The sequence below is a fragment of the Microcebus murinus genome, chromosome 12, assembly GCF_040939455.1.
Source record: "Microcebus murinus isolate Inina chromosome 12, M.murinus_Inina_mat1.0, whole genome shotgun sequence".
Taxonomy (NCBI): Eukaryota; Metazoa; Chordata; class Mammalia; order Primates; family Cheirogaleidae; genus Microcebus; species Microcebus murinus.
This window is the reverse complement of record NC_134115.1, coordinates 29851216-29869499: the sequence shown is the minus strand read 5'-3', so window position 1 is coordinate 29869499 and position 18284 is coordinate 29851216. Positions and strand designations below refer to the sequence as shown.

The following is an 18284-nucleotide window of genomic DNA, read 5'->3' as shown; positions in this document are numbered from 1 at the left end:
GGCTCCTTACGTCCTAGCTAAGAGCCCTTGGGCAAGTGACTTAATCTCTCCGAGCCACAGCTTCCTCAAGGGTGAAAGGGGGCAAAATGTTGCTCATTTTGAGGGCCCACAGTGAGGATTAGAAATAATATATGTTCATTTCTTTTCCTCTTTTCTTTATCTTCACTTTCTTACCCCGTCTCCCCTTTCCTTCCCCTCGTTCCTGTACAACCTGGTGCTAGCATCCTGAGGTGCCCCAGAACAAGGCAGCCATCCATGCTGTGCCTCACGGCGGGGGGGGTGGGGGTGGGGGGGGGCACCTAGCAGCGAGGCCCAGAATGGGACGCTGGAGCCCAAACAGGCTGAGGAGGACCTTCATTTAAAAAGGATGGTCCTGGCATGGGGAGTCAGAACCCACACGGTATGAGGAGGTCGTCCCAGCCTGGGGCAGCCTGGCACGTGTGAACAGAGCCTGGGCAGAGCCTTAGTGTGTCTGGGTCAGTGGGGAAGGAGTCCGTGCACACGGGTCGAGACTGGCTCAGTGATATCTGCAGCCGGGCTGCTCTTTGTTCCTGCATAGGCTGATGAGCCTGGCTTGCTTTTCACACTTTAGAAAGCAAACAGCGAAGCACCTTGACAGCCAGCACAACAAATGCATGTCATAATCAGCAATTATTGATCAGGGAGACATTTTTATGATGTTTTGGGGAGTAACTGAATTATATGCACTGATGTGTTTGAATTTTAATTGTTTACCAGTTCACTGGGAGTAAAATATGGAGTAATAAAACAGATGATACCCCATTCCTTGATATCCCAGCTCTCCTTGAGCACGACCTTCCTTCAGAATTACCTTAATCACTCTGAATGAGAGACAAAGTCTAAAGGCTTTTATGATGCTGCCCATAACACTCATGAAATGTTTCACTGTCGCTGCGAATAATACAACGAGAATAAACAGTATGTAAACAAGTTTAATCACTTAAGAGTTCGGCTCTCTGCCAAGACAGCAAAAACGTTCTGAAGTTAGTCCGTCTTTGTTTCATTTAGAGAAAATAACAGAGGAAATATACTTAGAATATTTAATATCCCCCAAAGGATGTCATCAGACATTAATCCACATAAAATACATGGAAATAAGATGAGATAAACAAGCCAAGATGGCAGCATGCTAGTCATTAAACCGATAGTCATCTTCGAAAGTCATGGAGAGAAAAGTACTATTACTTTTAGAGCAAGGACACCAAACTTGGGGCTATAGACATGAAAGACAGAATGGAATTCATTCAAGAAATCTTCCAGTCTAAGTAACACAGACAAACATTTCAAGTAAGAAAATACATCTCCCCCGAAAGGAGATAATGTGTTTTATGTTTCTGTGTAGTTTAATCTCTCCCCATCAGGTTAAAAAGAAGTTTTAGAACTTTCCTCTATCGTTCACGGGCAGCACTATTTGTATGATTTAAATGTCTCAATTACAGAATGTGAGTGGCAAATGCCCTATAGAATGATGAGAGTGGGAGGGAACACAAGTGGCCATTACTCCACTCCTCTGTGCCCTAAGTGGAATTCAAAGCCATTATCACAGATAGCAAGGGCATAAAAGCCTATCTCCAGATATTTATAGAGAAATGTAATATCAGCAAGGAGATAATTGAGAATAAAAGAGCTAACTAAATCAGTGTTTGACTGCATGATTCTGGATGACAAAGACATGTCCATGGAGGGCAAAGTGGCTTCATTAAGGAAGGCAGGTCCTTCCACTCGCAGTGCATTAAAACGTATGGGATAGAGTTTTTTGTACATTCCTTCGACATGCTAATGTAAGTGCTTCTTCTGATATTTACTACTTAGTACATACCATAAATAATAGCTAGTATTTATTGAATTATTACTAAATGCCAAGAAATCTTCTGAGTAGTTGACATATTTTAATTAATTTATTGTACATGACAAAGCTTATGAGGTAAGTACTATTCTAAATCTTATTTTCCTGATGAGAAAATTGAAGCACAAAGAAATATGTTAATTGGCCTTCGGTCACACAGCTAGTAAGTAGTGGAGGCAGGATTTGAATCCATTTACTCCTGCTCCAGAGAAACCACCATTCTACAAAATAGTATAATAAACCATAGCAACTTCCCAGATTTCTATCCATCGCTTTTGAAGTACAATTATAATTGATCCTTTTTAGAGTACAGTTCTGTGAATTTTGACAAATGCATACAGTTGTATAACCACCACTATATTCAAGATACAGAACAGTTCCAGCACCGCCCCCAAATTCTTCCAGGTCCTTTTGCAGTCAGCCCCATTCCCCACTCCAAGACCTTGGTGACCTTTTTTCTGTCTCCATAGCTTTGCCTCTTCTGGAATGTCATATAAATGGAATCATGCAGTTATCTTTTTTGTTTGGTTCCTTTTGCTTAGCATAATGCATCTGAGATTCATGCATGCTGTTGCATGTATCAGTAGTTTGTTGCATTTTATTGCTGAGTAGTGTTCCATTGTTTGGATTTGCCAGAGTTTGCTTATTGATTATTATTGATTATTATTACCCAATTGAGTATAATATGGGTTGTTTGCAATTTTCGGCAATTATAAATAAAACTACTATACATATTTGCATACAAATTCTTATGTGAATACACGTTTTCATTTCACTCAGGCAAATACCTTCAAACAGGATTTCAGATTGTGTGGATAAGTGTATATTTAACTGGGATTTTAGAATACCCAACTGAAGAAAACTCAGTGATAGGAAGCTGTATTCAGAAAGTAGGCATAATAGCTTCCAGATTAACATGATAACTAGAATAAGATTGGAGGAATTTAAATATTTTATTTTAATTCATAATGTCCAGCACTGGCAGGAATATTATGAAGGGAAAGTGTAACTTCTTGCCTGCTTGGTAATGGAACAAATTAGCATAACTTTTCTAAAGAAGAATTTGGCAGTACTTATCAGAATGTACCATGTGCACTGGTTTCATTTCGACCTTCAGAAATACTCACACACATGTGTAAGGGCAAATGTGCATAGATATTTGCAGAGGTATTATTTGTAACTGTGGAAAATGGAGATAACTAAAATGCCCATTAATAGAGAAAGATTCAATAATGTGTAGTACATTCTCTCATATGTACTCCCTTGGAATATGAGGCAGGATTCCAAAAGAATGGGATATAACTCTGACATGGAAAGTTCAAAGATGTTATTGAAAAAACATTATTTATATATATTTATAATGTATAAATACATACATGTTTACATATATGTATCTACATACATAAATATAAGTATCTTTATGTAAAAAACATATATAGCCATATATATTTGTGAGGGCATGAAGAGATCTGGAAGGCTGCACGCTGACCTTTGTGCAGTGAAGGGTGAGTTGAAGGGAAGGGCAGGGAGCTGGCGGGGAGTGAGGCATGAGACTTGCCTTTTACTTAATGCACTTCTGTGTTACTTGACTTCTTTCAAAACAGGCACACATGATTTGGCACGTAAAATAAAAATTAAAGGACAGCTAAATAATGAATCACTAATTAACAACTGGTCAGCAACCCCTATTGCATCCTCCTCCAACTTCCTAGCAAACCACCTATGAAGACACAGAAAAAATGGACACTCATCCAAGCTTAATGTTACTTAATGCCTGAATCTGGACAGAATCTCTGTGGATCAGATGGAGCTGGAGAGAGAAGGATGTATATCATACTTGGTCTCCCCAAAGGGGGCTCACTGGATAAAGATGGGAAGGTGTGTATACCTTCCTTCCTGCCAGTCCTTGAACAATTAGTGACCACACAGAAATCTGAATTCTTCTTCATTGCAGTGGCTTATCTATGAAGGCACTCACAGGATGCACCTGATCTCACTCATTTGAACCACCACCTTCTCCTAGTCCTTCTCCTGCCATTCTTCTGTAACCATACAGAAATAACTCATAGCAAACGACTGTGCTGAAAATGTATTATGCAGTACTGAGAGATGAAGAGCATCTGGCAATAGTGTACTGGATTCTCCCCACAAATAGAATATTATAGATACACATAGAGACAGAATAATCGCTTGGAGGAGTGTGCTAGGAATTGTAGTTTTCACAGAGTATCAGGTGCAGACTAGCAGAGAATCAGACAGAGAGGTAATAAAAGACACTCCTTCAATAAAACACTCATCAAAGCTTGCAAGAAACTGACAATGAGTTTTGAAGTTGCACACTTCTACCTGTCCACTAGCTGATTTCTGGGAAGGCGAACTGGTGTGTTATACAGGTGTGCAGAGAACTGGGCCAATGGCAATCCCCATCCCTAGTATGTTGCCACAGGTAAAGTTAAAGCAGATATTGTTTTGTTTTATGGGGAGAAATGCAAAAACTTGCATAGAATAAATATGTGGATAATCATTGCTTCTACAGAAAAGATTTAAAAATGCAGACAAATAAGAGAACAGAAGCAACAATCAAGTGGCTAGTGGTCTGAGTTAATATTTTAATCCTAAACTCCTAGAAGATAATAATAGGTTCGTGAATTAAATTTTAAGCATGACACCAAAAGTAGAAGTCATTAGGAAAAATATATCAATATAGATTTAACTGCATAAATAATTATGAATGTTAAAAATTATAATAATATTAAAGGACAGAAAGCATGCTGGATAAGGAATTTATAATATGTGACAGAGAAAGGGTTAATATCTTTAACAAACAAAAGTGCTCTTAAAGATAACCAAGACCAGACAAATATATTCACAGAGATGCACAAATTTCATAAATAAGCAGAGCCTCAGGAAAAAATTATAAATGGCCAAAAAATATATGGAAAAAAGATGCCTAATAATGTCTAATAATCAAAGAAAAAAGATAAAAGACAGTCTTTTTACAAATAAAATTGGAAATATTAATATATCATAACATCCAATATTCTTGAGGATTCATCAATATATTGTTAATAATCTTTGGTCTATTATTCTAAATCCTTAAATTTGTACATACCCTTAGACACAGAATTTCCTTTTGTAAGGATTTATTCCAAAGAAGAAAATCATAAATGTGCACAAAGTTTTAATGAGTTTTACTGCACATAAATCTGTAGTAAGTTTTATACTTACTGCATTATAAGTATAAACCTGAAAAACAGGGAGTTACCTAAAATTAAAATTGGTTAAATAAATTTTGGTATAAATACATTATATAATCATTAATGATGGTGTTGAGGAAGAATATTTAACAGAAAAGAGAGATAATCACCTCTTATTGTGAAAATTAAAGATGTATGTTACAAAAATAGTATTATAATCTGATTTAGTTTGTATACAAACATATATAAAGAAACACAATTCAAAGGCTACACATCAAATGTTAATGGTGGTTATCTGTCCATAGTGAAAGTGATTGTTTTTGCTTTGTTTGCTTATAATTTCTAAAAGTTCTAGGATGAATATTCTAAACAGAGTCCTTTTTTTCTTTTAAGTTTGAGCAAGATAGAGAAAAAAGAGGATTCCAATGAGCTTGCATTGCCATGAGCAATGAAAAAGCGAAGGTCCCAAATAAAAAATAAATCTGAAAACTATTAACAAATGTATCAAAATGGGCCTTTCTATGGACTCTTCTCAGATTTTTTTTTTAGATTTTTAATATCCAGAAAGTACCTCTAATAACATTTAAAAGCTTGAGAACAATTTGTTCTGAAATCTTTTATTACCAGCAAAGCATAATCTCATTTGACTGCCTGGCAAACTTCATTTTCCATTCATATTAGAACAGATGATAGATTAGCATCTAACTTTCTCTTAATTACTTTTTACAGGCGATGCTTTCTCTTTCTCAGCTATTGAAAATAGTATGCCTACTGACACCACTCCAGAAACATCAGCACACATTCAACGGAACACTTCCAGGAACTGGATAAAACCCAATCTCCAACGTCTTTCGTTTTTTATTCCCATAGAGCAGTAACTCTTACTGGAGCATAGGAGAGGTGAGGCTATCAGAATCTCAAACTACTTAGGTCGTGACAAAGGTTCTCTGGTGTGACTCTAGCGGGGTGTGCACTAACTGCAGACAGTCCCCTCCCACTGCCCAACACTCACACCCACACGGGTTGAGAATTTCCCTGTGCATAGGCGTTTCCCATGAGAGGGGGCTGTCCAGGTCAGTGGCATGGAGAGAAAAAACTCAGAACAATGTCACAGAAGGTTTGGTTAACTCAAGGAGAGAAACGTCCTTTGCTGGAAAGGCCAGCACGCAGTTTATTTCTTGGTCACAAAAATTTAAATGCCGCCTTTGAATCTGAGGCCAAGTTTCAAATCACTTATTTTTTCCCCCCCTTAGGAATTCGTCAGAATGAAATTAAAACAAAAAGGCTCTATTGTTTATGCTTAAAATGTAAATTTCTTCTTCTATAAGGGAATGTATAAACAAACTGTGGCACTCCATACAATGGAAGATTATTCAGGGCTAAAAAATGCATTACCAAGCCACAAAAAGACATGGAGGAATGAAGTGAAATTACAGAGACAGTAAAAAACATGGGTGTTGCCAGCGTGGGAGGAGGGAGGGGTGAGTGGGTGGAGCACAGGGGATTTTGGGGGGCAGTGGAACAGTTCTGCATGATACTATTAAAGCAGATGCATCTCACTATAAATGTGCCAAAAGACACAGAATATACAACACAAAAAATGAACTCTAGTGTAAACTATGGACTTAAGTTAACAACATATCAATATTGGCTTGTCAATTATAACAGATGTACCACACTAAGGCCAGATGTTAATATGAATAATTAGGGGAAACTGTGTATGTGGTGGGGGGGGTGAGATAGTGAGGGAGTATATGAGAATTCTCAGTACTTTCCATTCATTTTTTTCCGTAAACCCGAAACCATTCCAAAAAGGCCAATTAAAAAAAAAAATTTATATATAAAGAGGAGAGGGGAAATAGTAACTTACTTCTGGTTAACGATTAGCCACTCCCGAATATAGGTCTGAACACAGTCCCTGACATGAGGGTCCAGTTCAACCCTAATGAGATGGAAAATGAAATAGAAACATGTTATCACTGGGTAAAGACAACAAAACAACCCCTTATCATAACCGAGGAGTACAACATGACTTTAAATCCGTATCAGTGAGAATGCTAAGGCTGTTCTTGCCCATTCATTCCAAGTGTCTGAAGTATTCCTGAGGCAACAGCATTTTACTTTGATGAGATAAACTTGTTGGTATTTTATGCTTTGTGGGTTTTCTTTATTATAGAGAATCATGTTAAACTATAACTAACCCTGAAGGCGCTCTGACACAAGACAGGTAGAACTTGCTGTAATCAGATACATGACAAGAAAAATAAGTATAAATACCTCTTTCTGACAGGGGTAATTTGGACATATTTTTTTGCGCTTGTGTAACCTTGTCAGGACATGCACGTTCTCCTTTTTGAAAGCCAAGAAGAAGAACAGTTGTCTTAGGCTTTGATGAATTTGCAGACACTGGCTTTGGCCGGTGGTCATGAACTTGGTGGTTCTGTCCTACCTACTCAGGAGTGCACGGTGAAAGAGAACTCTGCTTGTGTTTCAGAGTCTTGAGATCGGAAAGAATAACAGTAGCCTTTTGCTGTTGTTGCAGATAACTTAGTGTTCAAGATAAACACATCTTAATTTTCTCATTTGTGAAAAGGGGACAAAAATGGTACCTACCTGTGGACTTACTGTCAATATTAGATGAAACATTGTAAAGGTTAGACGACATGTGGTCTAACCCTTACTGCCCAAGTCTCAGCTTAATCTCTTATAGCTATGTGACCTTGAGCCAGTCAGTCAACCCTTCTTTGCCTCGGTTTTGTCACCTTAAAGTAATAATAATAAGAGTGCCTCCTTTAAAGAGTTGTAAATAAGTTAGTGTGCAGAGTCCTTAGAAGAATCTGGCACATAATAAGATCTATATGGGAAAGTTCACATATGTACCATTTACTATGCATTAGGCACTGATGTGACCACTTTACATGTATTAATCTGGTTAGTTTTCAATCAGCCCCATAGGGCAGGCACTATTATTATTCTCATTTCACATAAGAATGGGATAATAAGCATCTTGTTCCAAGCCACACAGTAAGTGGTAGAACAGGGACTTGAATCCTTGCACAAGGCAGCTCACCTGTAGAGGTCATGTTTATAATTACATGCTACCTAAGCTCAACATAAAGTTCTGGGCTAGGCGGAGGGTGTTCAACAGGAGTCACTTATTGTTTACTCCGATGATAACAATGATACCATCCCTTGCTTTAATTATACAGAAGACTTTTTGGCAACAATTGAAATAATAAAGGTTGTTTTAAAGTCATCAGATAGATAATGTGTTAGCTATAAATTATGGTGACAAGACAATAATATACTCAAAAATTGATGCTGAGTAAAAATAACCTTCTTTATCAAATTTAAAAACAAATCATCCTCCCTCTAAATTTATTGTAAGTATTTTAAGCAGGTTTTTCCAAGATTCTGACTGTGTTTGAAGACAATGAATCATAAATTTTACACAAAGAAATAAAAGTAAATGATACTTTACTGAGGGTAAAAATAATAGGTGTTACCTATATTAAAGTCACACCTGAATAAATGGACTGACAATGGGGAAAATATTTTTCAAGGATGATAATGTTTTTGTTTTCTGGGAAATGAGTATTTTTCTCACATTAGAGCTGTGCATATAGTCAGCTCTCCTATGGGAATGAGAACTGTCTGAATAAGGAGTGTCACAGTAATCCCATGTCTCTGTCATCCAGCCTCCTTAAGCTATATGAAATAAGATCCAAAATGGAACTAGAGTACCTCAGAGTGGTGAGGACAGGGACTGTATTTCATGATCTTTTTTCTGGGACTTTTTGGGGAAGATGAGACTGTCCAGGAGGATGTGCATCTTAATTTTGCTTTCAAAATGAATGCAAATAAAAGTTCATCCTAGATCTCCAAAGGGACATTGATTTTTGTACTATGGAAGCAATAGGAGTTTCATTTAGCTATAATTCCATAGTTAGTTTGATACTAAGAGCTAATGCCTAAACCTTTAAATACATAGACAAATCCCCTGCAGAAACTCGAGACCTAAGTATCTGTCCGCATATTCACTCTACAGAGTTTTCCCCACTGTTTTTCCATTGGAAAACACTTACTTCAAGGGAAGGGACTTTGCCTTATTTATCTTTTCATTCCAATACCCAGCACATAGTAGATGCTTGATAAATGTGAGCTGACCTTCTAACTTGATCCAGTCTCTTAACATGGAAGCAGATAAAATGCTTCTGAATGGTTTCTATGAAAGCTCTTGGCATTTTTACAAATGAAGAGACTAAGGCTTTGATGGGTCATGTGACTCATCCAAGGTCACGGAGCTGGTACCCAGGCAGTCCGGTTCCACAGCCTGCATTTTTCACACTTCCTGAGCATTCTGTCTTGTCCCACTGTATCCCCTAGTCTCCACACAGCTTTTCAAAGCCTCTGGCCAAACCAATTTGAAAACTATCTACACCTAGGTGAGTATCATATAGTTGCCCCACACATTTTAATGAATTGGGTAATTTCATTTTTTTAAAAGAAGTTCGGATCTAGGGCATCTCCCCCCTTAATTGATAATAGGCATGACAGTCACAACCCCATCTACATTTTGAGAAAAAGATTTACCCTTCCTCCGGCAAAGAGGGCTGCAAAGTCCTAAATTCCTTTGGTGTGAACACCACGTCCAAGTCGTCATCGGTGAAGTCGCCCAGCTCCTGGGCAAGCTCCACATCCAGGCTGTTCAGGTGTGTCATCAGAAGTCCTTCAAAGTCCACCGGCTCCACGGGTTCATAGAACTGAGGCTGAAGGGGTAGAGAAAGGAAAAAGTCGGTTCCCACGCAGTTTTCTGGTAAAAGCACGAAGGCAAGAGTAGGTGCTTGCCTTGCCTTTCGACTTAGTACTTCGCTCTTGGTGTAAAACGAAGTGACTCCGGAGGAGCTGTCAAACCCAGAAGCAGTGATATGGAAAGCAACGCAGCACAGAAAGTCAAGTCATAACACGACGAGCAATTAAAATCATACCCCAAGGCAGAATTTTTCTCTCTGTAATTGCAGCTTGATGAGGAATCCTAAGGAGATCCAAAATGAGATCACAAGGCTTTGCTGAATTTTTATAATTTCTCCTGCAACAGCTCTCTGAGGCCCCTGTTTTATTTACCCAGATACAGTGAAGTAGGGAACGAAGGCAATTTTCCAGAAATTCAGGCAAACCCAACACTCCTTTGGCTGAGTATTTAGGCACAGTGTTTCCTTTGGCCTGAGTTATCCTATAGATTGGTTCTCGAAAGCACTTCATATTTAATCACAGCCGACAATGAACCAGACTCAATGGCTGAAACACTCCAAGACAGTGATTTTCAAATGTCGCTGGGCTGACTGGTGCTGGTCTGGAAGGAATTTTCCCTGAACTGCAGCTACATGAGCAAACTCAGGGCAATTTGCTGGTTAAAGCTACTCGGTTTAAAATAATTGCTCCTTGCTCTTCAATTTTATCCTTCCACTTTGGGGGAGGGAGAGACTAAAAGAAATGGTAGAAATAGATAGCAATTTTAAGGGATTTTTTTTGTTGTTGATAAAATTAAAAGTTCGCAACCTTTTGTCAGTCCCCAAACAAAATATTTTTTCATTTCTGTGAAATCCAAAGGCCAAGAAACCACTGCCTTAAGGAAGTAAAAGAATTACTTAGATTAAGTAGATTCATGTAATAAAATAATAATAATAATAATAACAGCAGTAGCCCTATGGAGTGTTAACTTATGGCAGACTATCTGGAGTCATCAGCCCAAGAGGGGGGATTCCCTCTACCTGGAAATGGATCAACAAAACAAACACCCCAGATTCTTGACTTGTACTGCCTTGAAGTGAGAGAAGTACAGATTCAAAGGAAGTGCTAACAAAACCGGTTTTTCATCCCTTTGAAACCACACACCAGTAAGGGCTTCATGTTGGAGAGGAGAAACAAGGTGTTGCTGAAGAAGCAAAAGGAAATAAGATTAGAGAATGGAAATGTGGCTTGCCCAGCCCCCTCCCCACCCTTGCCTTCCCCCATGCTGGTGAGGACATGAGTGACTGTCTGGGATTCTTGGAGGTGGCTGACTTACATAATACCCTGTACCAGGCAGAAGAGAAGCAACAGGACACTTGCAGGGGCTGACAGCAAAGCACTCCCCGAGTTCCCTGGGGCTTCCAGGTGATATGAGAAAGGACAGAGAAGTTTCCTTTGGTTCTGACCAGGGACCAGGAGGTCAGCTGAGGAGAGACCGTAGTCCTCACAAGGGTGCCTCTCAAAATGAAGCAACATGGACCAGCAGGAGCTAAAGGAGCCAGAGATCAGCCCATGCAGGAGCCAGGTAGGGACTGAGTGTGCAACTGGCACTGCTGAACTCTGCCACAGGGAACGACAGGCCTCATCTTTGCACAGAACCAGTAAATCTGCCACAGCCACCTACGTAAGACCAACTCCAGAGGAGAAAGTAGACTCTTCCGCTCCCCTGCCCCCACCCCACCACCACACAGGGAATAGTTTAGAGTCAGGGATTGAAATGACTTCCATAGGAAATAAGGAAAACTGCATTTTTTTACATTCCCAGTCTTATTACTGTAAAGTTTATACCTATTGAACTAATAATTATTGAGCACGTACCTATGTGCAAAGAAATTATACTAGGCCACTGTATACATTATCTCATTTAATCCTCACGGGAACCCTATGAGGTGTACATTCTTACTACAGGTTGAGAATCCCTTATTCAATATGCCTGGGACTGGAATTGTTTCAGGCTTCAGATTTTTTTCATATTTTGGACTATTTACATGTACATAACAAGATATCTGGGGGATGGAACCCAAGTCTAAACACAAAACTCGCTTATGTTTCATATATATCTTATACGCATAGCCTGGTAATTTTATACAATATTTTAAGTAATTTTGTGCATGAAAAAAAGTTGTGGTTGCCTTTTGACTGTGATCCATCACATGAGGTCAGGTGTAAAATTTTCCACTGGTGGTGTCATTTAGGTGCTCAAACATTTTTGGATTTTGGAACATTTCAGATTTTGTATTTTCAGGTTAGGATGCTCAGCCTGTATCCCCATTTTACAGATGAGGAAACGAGGGCTAGAGATTTAATATTTTGCCCTTGATTACATAGCTAGGAAGTAGCCCATCTGAAATTCCTAAGCAGGCTCATGTTCTTTTTTTTCTTTTTCTCTATGGTCTTAACCACTACAATCTTGATTGTTCTCCTTTGTGGGCCTTTCCAGGAATCTGTATTTTCTGAAATAATTAAAACACCAGGCAATAGTGTGTTTGGAAGCAAGTCAAAAAATACATTCACCATGACCCACTCTGAGCTTCTCATGAGACTGGCTGTTCAAAGTAATAATAAAATATTTAAATAAATAAATCAAGTGATACTAAATGGAAATTTATTATGAAGACCATCAATTACTCAAGCAGAGGCCCTGAAAATATACACTTAAAAATTATATTGAAGCACACTTTGAAGCAAGGTGAAATGAGCAGTAATAACTAGTAAGTAGAAGCCTCAGAGAAATGAAGCTTATGTGAAATTATCAGAGAGAAAAAAAATCAGTTCCAGCCAGAGTATAATACTTGACATGTCCCTGAAATACAAAGCCACAAATGATGAAAAACCTGATAGCTGATGGCAGCACCTGTTACCTATGGACAGATTATCCAGGGAGAAAAGGAGGGATGACTCCCTCATTCAGCATTATTTGCTAAGCATCGCCTGAGTTCAAGTCAGGGTTAGGCATTAGGAATACAGGGGAGCACAGCTAACCCCTCATGCAGCTGCACTCTCATCAACCATGAGATGGGGAAGTCTGCAACCTTCTCACATGTAAATCATGCCATTTTGGGGAAGAGGGATTTGATAAAGAGCATAGTATCATCACCGAGCACTAATTGTGTGGCAATGTGCCAATGCAATATACCCAATTGATGATAAGGCCATAAACTCTTGAGGTCTGAATCTAGTCCAGGACCAAACCGACGGTAAACACAGCCAGTAATGATGGAATTACTGAGTATAGTGCTAGCACCACTCCCAAGGTGGCATTTAATAGTTTGTCTCCTTTACCCTTTCTATACTGAAACTAAAGTGGGAGGAATCTGGTCATTCCAAATGTGATGTAAACTAGTCTTGCTGTTGGCAAGTGGGTGGAGAACCCAGCTAGGCCTCTGAGCAGTTGTTCCTCTTGCAAATTCAAACAATAACCAGGAACCACGAAAGATTTCTGTTCTCTAAATTATCTGATGTCTAAATCTCAAGAGTAGGTTTTACTATGAGGCAATCAAAACACACACGTACATAAGCACACAAACACATATACGGATGCCTTTTTTGTGATAAGCAAATGAAGAAAACAAACATTTAAGAGGTTTACACTGGCAGTGTATTTAGATGGTGATGAAGTTTGGGAATACGGTCGGGTAGGGGGTGGGAGATATTCTAAGATCAGTCCAAGGTAAGACTTGGGCCCTTGGAAGCTTAAAAGCCAAACATGAAAATGAACTATTTTGTTTTCAAAATTAACAGCAGAGCTGTTGAGTTGTATGTGACCTCCTAGTCAGTGGACAACAAGGGCTAGTTTAAATGGTATGATCCAAGTAATTTCAAAAAGGTCACCTTTACACTGTGAATTATACTGTGTATATCATTTGTTATAGGTAATGACATAAGAAAAAATCAACATAAAAAAAAAACTCCCTTTCAAAATAAACAAACAAAAATACATAAGCCTGTAAATGATCCTAAACCAGGCTTTACCTGTTGTGATGGCTTCACAATGTGTCAGTGTGGCTGGGCTGAACTACATTCCCCCAGGTTCCTGTTCTAATGTTTCTAGACAGGGTGAGCTACAAGAGTTTCCCCTTGCTAGAGCTGCAGGACAGAACTGAGGCTGCAGACACTCTGTAGCATACACACTCCTCCTTCTAATCACACAATCGAACACCAATTTAGGTGCTTCTGTAAAAGGATATTGCCAATGCAATTAAAGTCCCTAATCAGTTGACTTCAAGTTCATCAAAAGGGAGATTATCCTGGGTGTGCCTGACTTAACCAGTGGGAAGCCTTTTCTAAGAAGGTAGAGGCTCTCTTAAAGTTCAGGGACTCCAAGCTTCAGCTCATGGCCATGTGGTTCCAGCCTGCTTGCAATCTTTCCTTCCTATCTACCCTGTCGATCTTGTGCTTGCTCAGCCAGCGGGTAAGTGAACACCTTCATACACATGCACACGTATCTCCTTACCAGTTTTGCAGTTCTGGTTGAACCCTGACTAATTTACCTCCTTTCACTCATTCAACAAATACTATTGGGGTCCAGCAGGGATCAGATACTAGGCAGAGGAAACATGGTCATTGCCCTCGGGCACATTTTAACACTTTTCTCTAGTGAAGGCTTGTGCAGTCTTTTTAGTTATGTTTTTCAGAGTTCTGGTCAATAGGCTAGAACTATACAAAAAAGATTACAAATATCCTAAATGCTTAAATTATCCACAGCCCAAGATTCGTTTTTTTAAATTAAGCAAGTATGAGCTTTCCCTCAACCCCTAATGCATATCAAAGTCTATTTCTCCTGAAAGGGAGTAAGATTCGATCTGTTCTGAAATGGAAAATTCTGACAATGCCAGAACTATGACTGTTTAAAGTTAATCTACATAGCACAGTGTAGTACGCAGATAGCATAGTGATAGCCGATTCGAATAACAAATCTGAACAATATTTCACAAATAAGGATGCTGAAAGCAGAAAGAAAGGTTAAATGACCCAAATCACACAGACCCGTTTACAAAGACTTGGATTCTTTGTCCCAGCCCTGGGAAGGCTTTGTGCCAGTCTGGTGGGTATGGAAAAGGGGCATGATGTCTCCAGGTGGTCAACCTGTATCCTCATGCATGTTTAGCCCTGGGAGGGTGGTCCTCACATCAACTTGGCTGTTCACAACAGACAAGTCTTGTCAAAATCACCCAAGACTGCCACGTAATCAAATTCAGTGGTCTCTGCTCAGTCTTGGTTTACCTACAGCATTGGACACAGTTGATCACTCTCTCCTTTTTGAAATACTTTCTTCCCAAGGAGGGCAACCCCTTGCCCCAGTCTGTCCCAGCCTCTGAAAATCCCATGTACTGGGAAACTCCTTAGTCCAAAGCAAATTGGGACAGTTGGTTACTCTACTTTAGGGATACCACTTTTTCTAGGGTTCTCTTCCTATTATGTAGTGCCCTGGTGTTCAGTTGTAAAACATCTCTCCTCAAGATGCTTTCACTCATGGATGATCTCACCCACTCTCATGGCTTTAAGTATTGTTTTGAGGTACAAATTTATATCTGCAGCCTCAAACTCTACCATGAAATTTTCCAGTTGCATCTTAACATCACCATTTGGTAATCCAGTAGGCCCTCTCAAAGGTAACAAATTCAAAAGTAACTCATAATTTCCCTGCCAATCTGCATTTTTCCACACCTTCTAAGCCTCTGCACACCTCCACAAGTGGCAATTACATTCCCCCAGTTGCCCAGGCCAAAAACTTTGGAGTCAATGTTGATTCCCCTCTTTCCCTTACGTTCTACAGGTAATCCACCAGAACATCCTGTCCATTTTCCTTCTGAAATATATCCAGAATCCAATCTCTTCTCACCTTCTCTTCTGCTACCACCTATTCCAAAGCACCATCATTGCTTTCCTGAGTTACTGTGACATCTTCCTAACTGCCCTCCCTTCCCCAGTCTGTTTTCCACGTAGCAGCCGGAGTGATTCTTACTAAAAGTCAGATTGCACCGGGCTTGTGCTCAATGCTGCCAGTGGCTTCCTGTCTTAATCAGAGTACGAGCCAACAGTCTTCCACAGTCTCTGAGGCCTAAGACCCAGCCCTGCTTTCTCTATGGTCTCGTTCCCCACTGCCCCCTCTGTTCAGGGTACATCCTGCTTCCTTGATGTTTCTGGAGCATGCCACACTCTCTTGCCTTGGGGGCTTCGCACTTGCTGTTCCTTCTGACTGGAATACCCTGTCAAGTGCATTCGGGATTCTGCTCCAGTACCTCCTTTCTAGATAGAGGCCTTCACAGATGACCCAATTTAAAATAGCACCTCTCCTGTGTCCCTATCTCCTTTCCCCGTTCCATTCTTCAAAGCCCTGGCCACCTCTGATACAGTCTACACTTGCTTGTCTATGTCCATCTCCCATTCTCAAATGTAAGCCCTGTGAGAATGGACACTTTGTTATAGTCATGATTGTATCATCAGCTCTTACAGCAGTTCCTAACCCACAGTGAAAACCAACAAGTATTTCTTGAATGAATGAATAAGACAATGCTCATGGCTCTCTGCTATCTTTAAATGAAGCCAAAGGCAGTGAGGCTCTTCTGACTTCGGGGATTTCACAATACTGTACCTCACGGACTAGATTAAACACTTTCCTGCTTCCACCACCAACAGCCTTCCACTGATGCCCCTGAGTAGAAGTTGCTGACATGCCACGATGGGCATCAATCTATTTTCACCGAGGCTGGTTTGATTCCCCTGTTTTACAATGACAATCATGAAATGCCTGCTTTGTGTGCAGAATGCCTGCCCGTCTTTCATTTTATCATCCACTGTGAATTGGCATGAAAGCTGTCTTGAGATTTTCATTTTCCATCATGTCCCGTCCAGTGCAATCAATGAAACCTAAGTGTAGCCCAACTCCTTGGATGAAGTACAAAAGAACAACAGAATCAGAACCAAAGAGGGCCATGTTTATCAAGCAATTCACCATGTAAATCATCCTTTGCTGTAAAAGAAATGGTTGCTTTATTGCACAGAAACCTATACACATAACAAGAATAAATGCCTCCTAAGGTATGAGATGGCCTTTTTTATAAAATGTAAATGTTATATACAAACATGTCGTGTAACCATGGCGTTCTGGTACATATCCAGGATGTGGTTTTTTTACATCCTTTTCTTCCGCCAGAGCCGTTATGGTCCAGTTGATTCACTCCATTTCATTTCAAAACATTTCTGTTCTCGTTTTAAAAAGTAGGATGTGTCCCTCCATAAAGACCGTAGCTTAATATTATTAACCAGGTACACAATGTCTCAAATCCTCCTTACTTCCTTAGGGCACAGATCCCAGTCCTTTCTTCTCTGGTATGGTTTACCTTCTTCTCTACTTTCAACAATAAGAAAATAGTATTTTACAGTTTCATTTGAACAGAGACATCGAATATAGAGTTGTCTGCCTACATAGGTGCCTGGCATCAGAGGGTCTCTGGTTGCCCTGTTCACATGGCTGTGGCCATGGAGAATGCCGAGGCCAATGGGTAAGTCTACACGCACAGGGAGATTTACTAGCCAGAGCAAATCTCTATGGCTCTAGTCACAAAGGATTCTGGCAGGAGTATCAGATAGACCCAGGGCAAGTTTATCATCATGTCCAAAAAACCAACTCTAAATGATGGATTCCCTTCATATTAAAAATTAAAAATATGTAAAAATATTTTATCTACTTTAAAAATGTATATACACACAATCATCACAGCTAACATTTATAATTAGAGTTAAAAAACAAAAAAGTCCAATAAAGCAAAAAGGAAAAACATCACACACACACCCTTCCTCTCATTTGATTTATCAGATTTATGATGGAAGCCACCACATTTATATAAGCATGTATCTACAAGATTAACAAGTGGTCCTTCCTTACCACACATTCTGCAATGGTGGAGCACAAAAGAAACTTGAACCTTCTTTATATTCTTTCACGTATTTGAAATATTTCTACCTTTAAGTTTAAAGTTCTTTAAATGACCCTCAACTTGGGCCACAAGTTAAAGTCCCCAGGGAACTTTAAAATACTGATGCCTGGTCCCCACCCTAGGGAATCATGACTTAATTGTTCTGTGGTGGGCCTGGCATGTTTCTAAAGGTCCCTGGGTCATTCAAATATGCAGTCAGGGCTGAGAGCCCTTCCTCTAAGTCTTCTCAGCCTCCTACATCAAACCTAGTACATCATGTGTCACCTCCTCTGAACACCTGCCCCCCTGAAGCCAGTATAGATCCTTAAATTCTCTGTCCTCCCAAATGGATCATAAAGCCCCTCACAGCTGAAGCCATCTTTTATTTATCTTCTTCTTTTACTCTCTCACTATCTGGCACTCTCCATGGTGCCAAATACAGAAAACAGCAATATTAGCCACTATTTTCATAGGATATAATTCTATATTAACCCTAATGGGGGCAGGATT

The 18284-nt window shown here is 39.6% G+C and overlaps 1 protein-coding gene across 5 annotated transcripts in view; it reads right to left on the bottom strand.

The window, feature by feature from the left end:
* The window catches only part of DOCK8 (dedicator of cytokinesis 8), a 205680-nt gene that overhangs the window by 139838 nt on the left and 47558 nt on the right, over positions 1 to 18284 (bottom strand). For all 5 annotated transcript variants that reach the window (XM_020289294.2, XM_020289291.2, XM_020289296.2 and 2 more), the window contains 2 exons: positions 9658 to 9833; positions 6935 to 7006 (listed from right to left, as the gene is read on the bottom strand). In XM_020289294.2, the coding sequence (XP_020144883.1) occupies positions 6935 to 7006; positions 9658 to 9785 (200 nt within the window). In that variant the 5' untranslated portion in view covers positions 9786 to 9833. The remainder of the gene's footprint in view (positions 1 to 6934; positions 7007 to 9657; positions 9834 to 18284) is intronic.